General features: G+C 48.7%; 1 protein-coding gene across 3 annotated transcripts; it reads right to left on the bottom strand.

Annotated features, from left to right (window-relative positions):
* Nucleotides 1-5,209: 5,209 nt before the first annotated feature.
* On the bottom strand, nucleotides 5,210-14,350 carry GSDMA (gasdermin A; the record flags this gene model as incomplete). Of its 3 annotated transcripts, XM_080922366.1 has the most annotated exons (11): nucleotides 5,210-5,452; nucleotides 5,664-5,737; nucleotides 7,306-7,420; nucleotides 7,849-8,003; nucleotides 8,576-8,596; nucleotides 9,099-9,125; nucleotides 9,479-9,526; nucleotides 9,991-10,087; nucleotides 11,170-11,335; nucleotides 13,831-14,011; nucleotides 14,134-14,350. In XM_080922366.1, 11 exons carry the CDS (start codon nucleotides 14,345-14,347, stop codon nucleotides 5,210-5,212), a joined length of 1,341 nt encoding a protein of 446 aa, XP_080778492.1. The 3 variants fall into 3 exon arrangements, with proteins under 3 accessions (XP_080778492.1, XP_080778490.1, XP_080778491.1); XM_080922364.1 differs by lacking the exon at nucleotides 8,576-8,596 and having other exon boundaries at nucleotides 7,849-8,023; nucleotides 9,095-9,125; nucleotides 14,134-14,347; XM_080922365.1 differs by lacking the exons at nucleotides 8,576-8,596; nucleotides 9,099-9,125 and having other exon boundaries at nucleotides 7,849-8,023; nucleotides 9,475-9,526; nucleotides 14,134-14,347.
* Between the last annotated feature and the right edge of the window lie 446 nt (nucleotides 14,351-14,796).

Here is a 14,796-nt window from a genome sequence, read left to right as displayed (position 1 = left end):
CTCTCGAGTGCATATGTTTGGATGTCCGCGAGAGGTTCCTTTAAACTCTTAACTGGGCTACAACAGACTCTAATATATAAGTGGGTAGGGCCTATTGGAGCGCAGATGCGGATGACATCATGAGTTGCCGGGCGCCCCTCCCTGCGCCCCCCAGTGAAGCTCTCCCAGTTTGCCCTCGTCAGGTCCCCAAAGAAATCCGCCAGGCTCGTGCTCTCAACGCCCGCCAGATGCTTCTAGCACCAGAAAAAATAGGAGCCTGCGGACGAGTGGACGTGTAGCTAGGCTGTTGGGCTTATGATAAACTGAGCTCAACCCCTAGGGCATCTGAACTTTCTTGTCAAGTTTTTGTATAGTGCTAACTATAAGGCATATAACATCTCTGCAGCCTGGAAGTGTGGGGTAGTGTGTATTTGTGTAGAGTTAGTCAAATTTAAAAACAGGAGTCTACGTTTTATACTGCTCAGGGCCAGTACATAAAGGATTGTTGAAACACCCAACAGGCCCAGTGTGGTGGTGCACCCCGTTTATCTCAGCACTCAGGAGGCAGAGACAGGTGGGTTTCTGTGAGTTGGTTTACAGAGTGAGTTCCAGGACAACCAGGGCTACACAGAGAAACCCTTTCTCGAAAAAACAAAACAGATAAACAAACACCAGTTCAAGAGGCCAGGTGTGATACTCAACTTTAATCTCAGCACTGGGGAGGAAGATCTCTGAGTTCAAGACCAGCCTGGTCTACATAGCAAGTTCCAGGACAGCCAAAACTACATAAAAAGATCTTGTCTCAAAAAATAATAAAATGTTGAGGAAGTGGTGAGAAGGCTCAAGGGGGTATGAAGACAGGAATTGGTCCCTGGGCCCCATGGTAGAAGGAAAGAACTGAGTCCTACATATTTTTCTCCGACCTCCACAAGCATGATAAAGCATGAGTTCCCCTCACTTCCCCTTTAAATAAATGCTTTTTTTTAAATAAGGTTTTTCTGTACGTCCTTGAATTATTGGTTTCTTCAGCCCTTAGTCTTCCTGTAATATACCAGGCTTCCCATCATGATAACGGACTGAACCTCTGAAACTGTAAGCCAGCCCCAATAAGTGTTTGCTTTTATAAGAGTTGCCTTGGTCATGGTGTCTTTCCACAGCAATAAAACCCTGACTGAGATGGTAATATACCCCATCAGGCACGATGCGATCAGGCTCCAGTAATCCCAGCACTTAGGCCCAGAGAACTGTTGAAGGTCAGCCTAGGCTATGGTGTGAGAGTTTGCTGGCCTCTCCAAAGCTCAAAACTACTGGGCAAACAAGATGAGTCAGTAGATAAAAGTGTTGTCACAGCCTGAGGACATGTGAGTTCCAGTCCTAGAAACCAGGTAAAGGTGGAAGGAGGGAACTGAATCCATAAGGTTGTCTACTGACCTCCACAAGGGGGCTGTGGCATGTGACAACAACCACTCATTGTCACCATCATCATCATCACCATCAGTCTTCATCACCATCACAGTCATCATCACCAACATCAGCATCACCACCACCATCATCAGCATCACCACCACTAACATCACTATTACCATCTTTCCTAACTGAAAACAACAGGGGACGTATCACAGAGACTTTTAGAGAAAGTCTGCATTCTATTCTCCAGTGCTCTGAGGGGATGAAGGGGAGGGTGGAGTCTGTCTCAGAGGTTCCAGGGAGCAATCTGAGGAGGACTTTATCCATCCTAACGCCTGTGGTGTGAATGGGGAGCGGTCCTTTGTGGTGTATCCAGAACTAGAAGAAAATGAGGCTTGGAAAGCTGTCTTTCCCACAAGACTCATTCAGCATCGGTTTTGAAGATACAGGGGTCAGTTTCTCAAAGCACAAGACAAAATGCCAGCATGAAAACTTATATAAACCAATCCTCTAGAAACAAGATCGGGGTGAGGGTCAGAGCTGGGACAGGCTCTACTCCCACTCTAATAAGGACTCAGAAGATGGGGTGTGTCCTGAGTATACTCTCTCTCTTTTTAAAAACGATTTATTTACTTTATGTGAGTACACTGTCGCTGTCTTCAGAAACACCAGAAAAAGGCATCAGATCCCATTACAGATGGTTGTGAACCACCATGTGGTTGCTGGGAATTAAACTCAGGACCTCTGGAAGAGCAGTCAGTGCTCTTAACCGCTGAGCCATCTCTCCAGCCCTACTCTCTTTTGTATTTATAAATACTCAGGGCATATTTCTTCCTGTGTTTGTTGAGACAGGGTGTCACTATGTGGCCCAGGCTGGCCTGTAACTCACAGAGATTTGCCTCTTGCTTCAGAGTGCTGGGATAAAAGGGAGTTAGACCTCTATCTGCCCTGCCTCACCTGGATGTAGCCTCTCTCCCTCCCTCCCCACCCCCCTGTTTTTGTTTTATAAAATAAGGTTTCCCTATGTAGCCTTGGTTGTTCTGGAATTTGCTCTGTAGATGAATGAGTCTGGCCTCGAACTCAGAGATCCACCTGCCTCTGCCTCCCCAGGGCTGGGACTAAAGGCTTTCCTGTGCCACTGCCTGGCTCTTTTTTTTTTTAAATTTGTGCATGGGTGTTTTGACTGCATGTATGTCTGTGTGAGGGTGTTGAATCCCCTGGAACTGGAGTTACAGACAGTTGTGAGCTGCTATATAGGTGTTGAGAGTTGAACCTGGGTCCTCTGGAAGAGTCAGTGCTCTTAACCGCTGAGCCATCTCTCTAGCCCTGCATATCTTTAAATAATTATGTTTACTGACTTATTTAGTGTGGGGGTCACTTTTACCACGATGTCCGTGTGGAAGCCAGAGGACAACTTTCCACCATGTGGGGTCCAGCAATTGAAGTCAGATCATGAGACTTTGGCAGCAAGGGGCTTTACCTGCTGAGCTACCTTGCTGGTGTCCCTACTTATCTCTGTGGCAAATGACTCTCCATGTTAAATAGTCACTTGCCAAACAGAATTGTGTGCTCCAGTTTTGGGGCACACACCTGGACCTTCTCATCTAAGTGATCTTCTTGTCCCACCCCTCAGGGCTTTCAAATGAGCACAGGGATAAACTTAGTAAAGTACCCATGTGACACTGGGGACTTGGGGTGTGTGGGAACAGTAGAGGGAGAAAACTGACCAGCTTTATTGTTCAGAAGTTACCCTTCTGGATGGTTGAGATGTTAGCTCATCCTGCTATTAAGTTTCCATCACAAGGAGACAAGTCAGCAGAGATCAAGCAGCCCAACAGACTGGAAGGTTTCAGAAGATGCTAAGAATGGGGAGAACGGCTAACTCTGAAGAACCTTTTGACAGCCGGTCTTGAGTTCTTGCAGTGTGGAGGAGCTGACCTGGGCAAGGAGGTGGGTAAGGAGAGGGAGATTCTGACTCTTGGAGCCTGAAGTCTTGGAGATGGGTTCTACTCATAAAAAAATGCTTTAAAAGATGGTGTGGGGGCTGGAGAGATGGCTCAGCAGTTAGGAGCCCTGGCTGCTTTTCCAGAGGTCCTGAGTTTAATTCCCAGCAACCACATGGTGGCTCATAACTATCTGTAATGGGATCTGGTGTGTCTGAAGACAGCGACACTGTGTTCATATAAGTGAAATAAATAAATAAATCTTTAAAAAAAATATGGTGTGTGTGTGTGTGTGTGTGTGTGTGCGCGCGCGCTCGTGCACACTGGAGAGATGGCTCAGAGGTTAAGAACACTGGCTGCTCTTCCAGGGATCCTGGGTTCGAGCATGTGGTGGTTCACAAACATCTATACTCCAGTTCCCTCCAGAGATCCAACCCTCTCTTCTAGCCTCCAAGGGCATGCATGAGGCACACAAGTGGTGCACATACACACATGAGGGAAAGAGGGAGGAGGAGGAGGAGATCACGGTGAAAGGGTCTGCCTGCTGCTTAAGCTGACAAATGACTTCGATCCCTGGATGGGAGGAGAAAACTCTCAAAGGTTGTCCTCTGACCCGTGACAGCATACCATATGCACCTCCATAAGTGTAAATAAACAAATAAGACAGGTGATAGATGTTCAAAGCCAGCTTTCGGCAGAGGGTGATGAGAACCCAGAAGTTTAATGAGATTATAATATACAGTCCAAGCCTATCTGTGCTATTGCCTCCCCCACCCTTCCTGAGTTGAGGGTTGGAAACAAAACAAAAGCAAATATGATGTAAACCAGCGGTTCTCAACCTCCCTCACGATAGCACCCTTTGATCCAGTTCCTCATGCTGTGGCGACCCCCAACCACAAGGATTATTTTGTTATTTCATAGCTGCAATTTTGCTACTGTTCTGAGTTGTGATGTAAATGTCTGATATAAAGAATATCCGATATGCAATTCCTGTGAGTCATTTGATCTTCCAAAGGGGTCAAGGCCCACAGGTCGAACGACTGATTTAAAGGTTTAGGTCTTATTCTTGGGTGCCCTCTCCCCCTTCCTCTAATTTATTTATTTATTTATTTTGGGGAGATGGAATCTCACCTTTATTTTCTACTTCACCAACGTGAAATTTTATTGTTTTGTTTTGTGCCTGAATCATAGCCCTCTAGACCTCTCTTCCCCTCTCCCAAGCCCCCACCGAGGGCTGGAGAACTCGGGCTCTTGGGTGAAGTCACGCTGCTTGGATGATCTCAAGGTAAAGCAGACATCCTGGATTCTAACCCTCTGAGTTCTTTCCAGCTGGCTTGAGGACCGTGTGAGCGGTATCGTGTATATATGGATAATGTTTGTTTCTTTACCTGGCACAAATGAACGACTCCCTTTACAGAAAAAACAGAAGACAGCTTGTCCTAGGATTGATAAAATATTTTCCGTTCATTCTTGTAAGGCCACATGGAAAGGATTAGACTAGGAAATAAATGTGATTATTGTTGTTGCTTGCAAGACAGGGCTGTCTTGTGTAGTCCTGTCTGTCTGGAACTCACTCTGTAGACCAGGCTGGCCTCAAACTTACAAATGCTGGGATCAATTTCCCCTTAATGAAATGGCTCAAAGTAATAAAGGTTTGAATGATTCTGTATCTTCAGAGTTTAAGCATCCGGAGATGGGCTTAGTTGGGTGCTGAGCTGGAGGACAGAGGAGATAGAAGGTGAGGCAGGAGGAAGTTGGGGACCTTGGATGAGCTGGCATTTCAGGTATCCTCAGCCTGGAGGCTCTGTATGTCTTGGAGTGTTAGGGACAGAGCACAGTAAGGCTGGGAAGACATTAGGGCAGCAGGCTAGGAAGCTGCCTTAGGAATCCTTGCTTAGCAGCTGAAGAAGGGAGAGGCCAGCGTAGAGGGCACAGAGGTGGGGGAGAGTGTCTGGATCCCAGGTGTACTGGGGGCCGGACCTCTGGACTTCCAGGCCACTTAGTCCCACCAGCGCTTCTGTTAGGGTCAGTTCCTCCTCCCCGAGGGAGGAGAGCAGATCAGGCCGCAGAGCGAAAACACCCTCTTTATCTCGCAGGAAGTTCTGCTCCATGGTGCTTTCAACCTGCAAGGGACCAAGGTGATCTGAAAATGAGGAACCGGAAAACCTCTCTCTCCTGCCAGAGGCCGACTGCTTACCCTAAGCATCTAGGGGGAAGAGAAGACTTGTCTCTAGTGATAAGGCTGGGACCTCTGAGAACAGGTTTGCATGTTCCCACCATTTCTAGAGCTCCCCCCACCCCTAACCCCCTCTGGCATCTGTCACTTTTTCTCACCAGCTTCAGTTGCACTGGTAGAATCTTTTTCTCCAAGGATTTCACTAGAAGCTTCTGTTGGGCTTCACTTAGCACTGGAGGGAAAAGCAGAGAAGAAAACAAAACAAAACAAAAAAAAATAAACAACAACAACAACAAAAAAACCCAATGTGTTGCTGGTACAGAGGGAACTACAGATTCCAAATAATGTTAGCACACTCTAATCAATCCAGGCATCCATCTGTCCGTCTGTCCATCTGTCTGTCTGTCCAGCCAGCCAGCTATCCCTCCCTCCATCTGTCCACATCTGCTCTATACCACACACCTTTGCTGGCCATTAAAAAAAAAAAAAGTTGTGATCCTTGAGTGGGTAAAGTGATACACACCTTTAATCTTAGCATTTTGGAAGGCGGAGGTATGTGGACCCCTGTGAATCTGAGGCCAGATTGTTCTACAGAGTGAGTTCCAGGCCAGCCAGGGCGACACAGTGAGACCTCATCTTAACAACAATAACAACACCACCAACAACAGCCAACAGCCAATCCTAATTCTAATCTTTTGCTGTAGTTTTGGGGAGAAATCATGTGCTTTCTGTTTGTTTTGGAGACAGGATCTCATTCTATAGCCCAGGGTTAGGTTCGGGTTGGATTAGAACTCAGTCTGTACCCAAGATGGCCTCAGATCTACAGTGATGCTCCTGCCTCAATTTCCGGAGTGCTGGAATTATGGGCATGAGCTTCCTACTGCAGCGTGATTCCCAGGGCGTTAAGGGAGCCATAGCTGAGGCCTTTCCTTTGGGTTTGGCATTTGAAAGAAAATTCCCCAGCCACCCACAATCTTTTTTTTCTTGAGACAGGATCTCACTGTATAGCTCTGGTTGTTCTGAAACTCACTATGTAGACCAGGCTGGCCTTGAACTCACTGAGATCCTCCTGCTTCTGTCTTTCCGGTGCCTAGCTTCCCCCCACTTGTATGTGTGTATATGTTGTGTGTGCTCTCGAACATACACCCGTATGTATTCAAGCACACTCAGGTTCATGCTATGGTGTGTATATGGATGGAGAGGACGACTTGCAGGAGTCAGCCCTCCCCCTGTGGGGGTCTGAGAAGTTAATTCACAGGCTTGGTGGCACACACCTTTACTCACTGAGCCAGCTTATGGCCCTTGAAAAAAGTAGCAAACAACTCAGTTTCCGTCTAAAGGACTCAGAGTTTTTGTTCTTTAAGTGGGAAAATGTGTCATGGGGAGGAAAGGAGAAAATACAGGCACAATATCAGAAGGGCAGTGACTCTGAAATGAAAGCTAATGGGTGGGCAGCAATATAGGAGTGACGGACTTAGCCCCATGCAGAAGGTTTGAAAACTGTAGCAAAAAATAAAAATAAACATAAAAATGGACCGGCTGAAACCCTAGGAATGAAACCAACTTGGTGGTGACGTTTTCTCTCTCAAGAACCAGGACTGAACTCAGGGCCTTTTGTATGTGTACACACGCACACGTACGCGCACGCATACACATACACGTGCACACACACGTACACACACATACGTACACACACACACACTATTGTAAGTAAGCCATCTGGCATCATTCATTTGGAAAATCATTCACAGAGTTACTCTTATAACAGAAAGAAACGCATCCAACTCACTTCTCACTCACCTGTCAGAGCCCCAAGGAAGTAGAGGATGGCGTCCATAGCGTCCTTTGACAGCAGGACATCTTTCGGGAGTGCTTCCAGGGTCACTTCGTGTCCCTTGTCTAGAGCCCCTTCAAGCTGTGAGGAAAACTGCGTGACTAATACTTTTGGTAAAGGTCTACCTAGCACTTGGAACACAGTAACCTCTGAACCGAGGCTGACTTTCTCCCACGCCCTATTTCTTTTCTGTGTGGTCAGGTCCTAGAAAGTGCAGGACTGGTAATAGGCTCCTTGACCCCTGGGTTTGGAGCTCTGGACGGTTTAAGCTGCTATCCAGCAGAGGGCGCCACAGGCCTATTGCTATCCTCTGGCCATAAGAGGGCGCGCACCACTTTCAGGAACCCTGTACCGATGGTGCTCTTTTTCAGTAGTGGCCTGCAGCCTTGGGAAGGATATCTACCTGCTATTTATTCCACAGCCTGTGGTCACGCAGTGCCATTGCCATCTGCAATGGCTGCCACCACCCAGACTGCCCTTCCTGTACTTCCTGTGTTCCGGTCTCTCACCGTCTGCTCCAGGTCCTGGAGCTCTTTCTTCTTTCCTAAGAGATGGCTGAGGGAAGTGAGTAGGGAGCGTCGCCCTACTCGACTCAACTTCTCCACTTCTTGAGTCTCTCGCTGAACCTCTTCTTTTAGTGTCTTGAAGTCCTCGTGCATCTCTCCTAGGGCACAGTAAGGACATCTGTAAGCGTCGGGACACCTTCCTCAGGACTTCCAGCTTGAATCTGACCTTGCCTCTTTACCAAGGGGTGTGGTTATAAAGTTATGCCGAAGCCTTGTTAGGAAGAATGGAGCAAGGAGGTAGACTAGACCCCCCTGCCTTCAACTAACGTGACAGTTAATCGCACTACCTTTACCACCCCCGTATCCCAGGATTCATCCTTTATCAATGCACAGTTGACTTCTGGCTTCAACCACTCCGCCCACACACTTGCAGGAAGCCTATTTCCCTTTCTCTTGAGTCTGTGGACAAACGACGGCTTTGACAACTTAATGAAGGGCAGACTGGGACTCGCAGTGGGTCTGTGTCCTGGGATGGCTGTGAGCTGCATCCTGCCTGTTCCGCGGGCCGAATCCTAAAAGCACTTCCGGCTTTTGTTGGCGGGACTGGCTTCCTGGAAGTGGTTTTAATCCTAGGACGCAGGGCTCAGCCTTTGCCTTTCCCTTCCACTCTAACCCTTCTCTCCCCCTACCTGTGTGACAGAGTCTTGAAAGAATTCACAAAGCTCCTTACCAACATCAGATGCCTGGATCACTGAGAAAATAAGAGGAAAATAGATAAGGACACAATCCTTCAAAATGGCAGCCAACCCTAGGGAGCATGAGAGAGTCACACCCCTCTGAGATCCCGGCTGTCTTCGGAATCCCCCTGCTCCAGTCCCAGGAGGCAGGAATGGACCAGAGAAACCAATACATTGTGAAAAGGGCGCTCGGGCTGAACTGGTATCACCCAGCAGCTAGGTGACTCAGCACCAGCTGCCCTAGTTACTGGCAGCAGATACATGTGGAACAAGTTACAGCTAAGGAGGCCCCTGACAACAAAGGTCTGGGGCAACAGATCTGTGCATCTTATCTACAGATCCCCCCCCCCCCCACTGCTTTTTCCTAATGTCTTTTTGGAAGTTCTGTTGTAGTTGAGGGACAGCTGTTTGCTGAGATCTGTCTCATTTTCTTCCTGGTGAGACCCATGGAAGAAGGAGGAAGGTGAGGGTTTTGAACTTAAGTCAAGAAAGTTGAGAAACAAAAGGAACACTTACGTATGAACTTCCCTTCTCCTGGCTTTTCTGAAAACACAAAAAGAACATCTGTCAGGACAAGCTCCGTGCTGCCTTTCAATAAAGTCCTTGCCAAGACAGCCTCATGGTAACATTATAAAAGCAGAGACTCCACTAGCACACCCACCTGTACAACTTTGGGACACAACTCTCCCTGTTGCTGGTTGTGCCTTTGGCCCCTGTCACTTTGTTCCTTCTGGGTAGTATTTGTATCCCATACCTCTATCTGTCTGAGGATCCAGGAAACAAGAGCAGCTGCTCTTGGGGGTAGATTATAGGAGCCGCTGCTATTTTAAGGTGGGAGACTTTACCAGATAAAATCAGGGCAGGAGATGAAGGGAGCCTGTAAGCTGTGCACCTACCTCCCGGAGGGAAGGTCTGCATGCTGTCATTGCAAATGTGTGGAATGTCTGTAAGGGACAAGAGAGGCATCAGGAGGTCCTTACCGGCTTGCCACACCCTTCCTTCTTCAACCTCAAGCCCAAAGCTCCTCAAATGCCCCATCTACTTATTTACCGATGTTTATTGCTGGAAGTTGTAAGCTCTCGCCTACAAAATAGCACAGCCTCCCGCACACATCACCAGTCTAGTACTGTACTGGTTTCGGGATCTGTCTCCTCCATGGGCTTCCTGAAGGCAGAGACTATGCTCCTGGGTCACTCCCCACAGCTTTCCCAGTACCCGGAGACACCTGGAACTCAGGTCCCTGTCACCTCTTTTTCTAGAGCAACTTTTGTTCTGTCTCCAGCAATGGGCAGTATAAGATGCTAACTCCCCCCAACATCCCCTCAGATTGCAAGAGAGGACCAAGATGCCACTACGTGGATGTAGGCAACCCTTATCTTGAGGTGAGAACATGCTGTTCTCTGCTCACCCCACTCATCTCTTCCATTGACCATCAGTTGTCTCACTCGATAGGCCAGGACACAGCCCTTGGGGATGGTTACAGCCTCCTTGTGGTTCAGGGATCCCTAGGGTTACACAAGGAGAATCCGTGAGCTCTCTGAGATTCATTAGGAGGATGGGCAGGTTGTGGGTACAGGGCTGGGTCTGGGAGTCTTTGAGGACACAAGTGGTGTGAAAGCCTTCAGCAGAATCTCCATCGTCTTTCCCTGTGCTCTGAAGACTTCCCTTTCGTTTTTAAAAAATATTCATCTCATATATATATATATATACACATACATACATACATACACACATAATACATACACATATACATATATACTGTTGCTATCTTCGGACTCACCAGAAGAAGGCATCTGATCCCATTACAGATGGTTGTGAGCTACTATGGGGTTCATAGAATTGAACTCAGGACCTCTAGAAGAGCATTCAGTGCTCTTAACTGTTGAGCCCATTCCTATTCATTTCTAGTGATCACCCTTACCAAGCTATGCCTGCTTCTGGATTGGACAGGGGAAGGGAACTGGACAGACCTGCTCTAGCACCTGACTGTGTATCATCTTGCCCCACATCCAGGTTCTTCCTTCCTTGACACCAGCTGCCACATTCTTATCTCATTCAGGAAGTCTTCCCCTGGCTCCCAATCCAATACCATTCCTCTTGAACATGCCCTCTAGATGTATGTATAGATTATAAGAGATGTACTTATTTCTACTGGGCTCATCTATAGGTAAGGACTTTCTGAAAGCAGGAAACTGCCCTCATCCTGGGATCTTATCAGGTAGCCCATACTGACCTTGAACCTGTGACCCTCCTGCCTCTGCCTTCAGAGTGCTGGGATTACTGGTGTGTACCACCATACCTGGCAGGAGCTCTGCTCCTCAGCTTTGGCAGGAGAGCTGGGGAGGGATGAAGATAAATCCTGTAGCACTTAACCTGCTCCGTGGTATCTGTGGTATATGGAGACCTGCCCTGCTGGGTACCATTGAACAAAGGAGGGTGTGTGTGGTCTCTGTCTCTCTCTCTGTCTCTCTGTCTCTGTCTCTCTGTCTCTCTGTCTTCTCTCTCTCTCTCTCTCTGTGTGTGTGTGTGTGTGTGTGTGTCTGTCTGTCTGTCTGTCTCTTTCTACCCATGTCTGTGTATAACAAACCTGTAGTCCCAGTGGGGCAAAGAAGGGGAGCGAGAAGCAGCCCTCTGCCTTGCCAGCTCGCTCCAGAGTGACTTCCTGCACGGTTTCTACCACCTCCATCACCACATACAAGTTCTCCCCGCGTTCCCGCATCTCCTTCAGGAACGGGTGATCTGCTGCCAGTTTCCTAAGGCAGGAGAAGTGTGAGGACACCACGGTCAGCGTTTTCTCACCAGGGCCTGTGATTAACATTCTTTTATTTTTTGAGACAGGGTCCCACTGTACAGCCTTGGCTGGCCTGTGTAGACTGGGCTGGCCTTGAACTGGGACTAAAGGTGTGTGCCACTGTGCCCAGCAGTGTCTGCCTTTTAGTCTGTCCATCCTAGACAGTACGGTGCCAGGAAAGGAATGAGGGCTCAGATTAGGGCACAATGCAAACTCAGACTTCTGCTTCCTGGCAGGGCAGCTGCTTTGAGTCTGAGTTGCCTCATCTATAAAACAGAGATGACGCCAACTACCCCCCAGGGTGCTGAGATAAATTGTACAAACAGCTGGAGGCTCAGCACCTGGCATCTCCACTTCCTCCTCCCCTTTGCTTTCGTATGAAAACATGTCCCTGCCCTTACAAAAGCTGCTTTAAGTTCCTGAATACTCCCTCAAGTCACCAGCCCATTTCTCTCCTTCACCTGCTGGCAAATTTCTCAGAGGATGAGCCATACTCACGGTCTGTGTCTTCATCACTCCATCAGAATCTCTACTGACATCACAGTGATCCCCAACTTACTAAACTAGGTGGTCCCCCTAACTGTAGGCCACACTGGATCTTCTGTCCCTCTGTCCCATCCCTGCCTGACCTCGGCTTCCAATTGTCTTCTGCTGCTGTCTTTCTGTCTTCTAAGTCATGTATATCCCATCTGACTTCCCTCTTCCAGTGGGTTTTGGAACCTTAATATTTTATGTCCTCTGAGATTTTGGTGGTGTGTGTGTATGTGTGTTTGTGGTGTGTGTGTATGTGTGTGTATGTGCATAAGTGTAGGGGGTGATACAGAAGAAAGCATCAGCTCCTTCACAGGTGCTTGTGAGCTCCCTAATGTGTGAGAACTGGAAACGGAACTCTGGTCCTTTGCAAAAACAGCAAATGCTCTTAGACTCCAAGCCACAGCTCCAGTCCCCAAGATTCTGTTTTTATGCCTCTTCTTTCTGAGTGTTCTTCAGCTTCCTCATCCCCCCCCATGCCTGATTCCTACCTTCTTTGTATCCTGCTGACCCCCATGTATGCACCTTTACCCTGACCTCTCTGAGCTTCCAGCCCCTTTTCCTCCTACCTGTTGAAGTCTCAGGTGGTCCTCCAGCTGGGTCATGGAAGGAGCTGACAACTGTCCCCACAGAACTACATACATCTCACTGCTCTTCCTATTTGTCACCTTTTGTCAGCCTTAATGTCTTGTAATGACACAACCTAGGTCAAGACTCAGAGTCATCTTTGATAAATCTGTCACCCTGCAGGCAGCTGCTGAGTTTAACTTCATCATCCTTTGCAATAAGCTTGGCACCCACTCCTCCCTGTATCCTGGCCACGCCTCCCAGCTCACGTCCTCATTTTATTTCTCTGACATCGGACAGTATGTTTCTGTCCACCTTCTTCTCTCTAAGGTACTTCTTTCATTTGGTCAGGTCAGTCATCACACACCAGAGCAGCACCAGGGGGTCAGTCTACATGGTTCCTATTGGTTTTGAGACACCTCACCTGTAAGTCTCTGTAAGGACCTCCTTTCCCCGAATGACTCTGAATGACCCAGGTTCCACTCCGAGGGCTGGGGGTGAGGTGGTTAGAGCCTGGGTTTTTTAACATTGGGGAGCCCAGGGAGTCCTTTTGTGATGGACAATCCAGAACTCTAGAGTTCACACATCTGGCACAAGATGCCAGCCCTCACCTTTGCCAAGGCTAAACCCAAGACCACCGCTGAGTGAGGATTTGTCTCACGTCACCAGCCAGAAGTCCCCTCCCTTGCTGCAAGTCCAGCCAAATGCTCGCCATACACTTATTGGTTCTTGCTTGGGTAGTTTACTCTTTGGTTCTTTGTTTTTCAAGACAGGGTTTCTAGGCACACCAGCACATAGTAGGGCATTTAACACTCAGTGAGAACTCTAAATGCTTACTGGGTGACTTGTTAAACATTCAAACCTTCCCTTCCCCTTCCTGCCCCTCAAGTCCTCACCTGCTTCTTTCAACCACTACTTAATTATTTAAAAGTCGGGTCCCCTGTCAAGCTAGACTCGTGGCAGAGCCTTGTATGAACATCGTTTCTGCCACACCCCTTGTCATCTGGGGCAGTGTTCCCTAGGTGTGTGGACGGAGCCAGTCTGAAGCTTGTTTTATGGGAGCAGAGCGCCGGACACAGTCTCTGTAAGGAACAGTTACTACAAACATCTGTCTTGTCCATTGCGTTTCACAGTCTTAGGGTTGAAGGAACCTTAGGACCCGTCCTCCATTCCCATGATGCTGTAGCAGAGAAACCCGAGGCTCCTCATCACTGAGCTTTTTCCTGCCCCCAGGAGAATTTCCTTCAGGGATTGGTAAAGGTCAGGGTGAGGGGTCTACCCTTCCCCTTGTGACTCAAAACACCACCTACGCACTGCCCAGGCCCATCCTGTCAGCCCCTCAGCCCCGTCCTCTCTCACCTCTCCTTGTGCAGGTCCTCCAGAGCCTTGGGAGCCACGCTGAGTGTCTGCACCTCCAGCGTGCTGCTTCTCGACAGGCCCGCTGTCCCCTTTACCTTTACCGTCTTTGGCATGTCCACATCCCCCTCTACCCGAGCATCCAGCATATTCTTAAAGCTAAAATTCCCACCATCTGTTGGATCTGCAGGAGGGAGAAGACAGAAGGAGCTGAGCTGGGAAGCACCCCTAGAGAGAGAACTTTGGGCTTGGCGACACCTAACCACATCAGGGAAGCTCTAGCCCAGCTCTGCTTCAGAGGCTGACCTGACGGGGAGTTGCCAGGTTCCAGCACATCTAGGAGACTGTAGTCAGTTCGGACGTAGCGGGCCCCCCAGAAGAGTGTGCTCTTCCTCTTCCTCAGCACCAGGCAGAAGGGATGGAAGCGTTTGAAGTCAATGAGGCTGTCTAGGGGTGTCAGATCCCCTCGGGGGTTCAGCTGTCTGGCCAGGGCCCGGGTGACATTCTCAAACATAGTCATTGTCTCTGTGGAGAAAGAGATGGAGATCGTCAAGACCTGATCAGGACTTTGTAAAGTGGTTGTCACCAGGTTCCACTCCGAGGGCTGGGGGTGAGGCGGTTAGAGCCTGGGTTTTTTAACATTGGGGAGCCCAGGGAGTCCTTCTTTTGTGATGGACAATCCGGAACTCTAGAGTTTACACCGCTGGCACAAGATGCCAGCCCTCACCTTTGCCAAGGGCTCTTTTCTTACTACATGTTCTTTTCCTCACAGCCACAGAGCTCCCTCTCACATCAAGGGACAGTTGAAAACTAGGGCCTGGGGACACTAGGCAAAGAAAGCAACTGCCACTGGACCCAGGAGCCTGGGCGGTTAGAGCCGGGCAGCTTCCCCGGTTGCCTTTTCCTTGGCAAAGGAACACTTGCTTGTACCCTGAACTTTCCTCCCGCCCACCTCCTAGAACATGGTTT

This window comes from Micromys minutus (genome assembly GCF_963924665.1).
Source record: "Micromys minutus genome assembly, chromosome: 10".
NCBI classification, from domain to species: Eukaryota; Metazoa; Chordata; class Mammalia; order Rodentia; family Muridae; genus Micromys; species Micromys minutus.
This window is presented reverse-complemented; position numbering and strand designations above follow the sequence as displayed.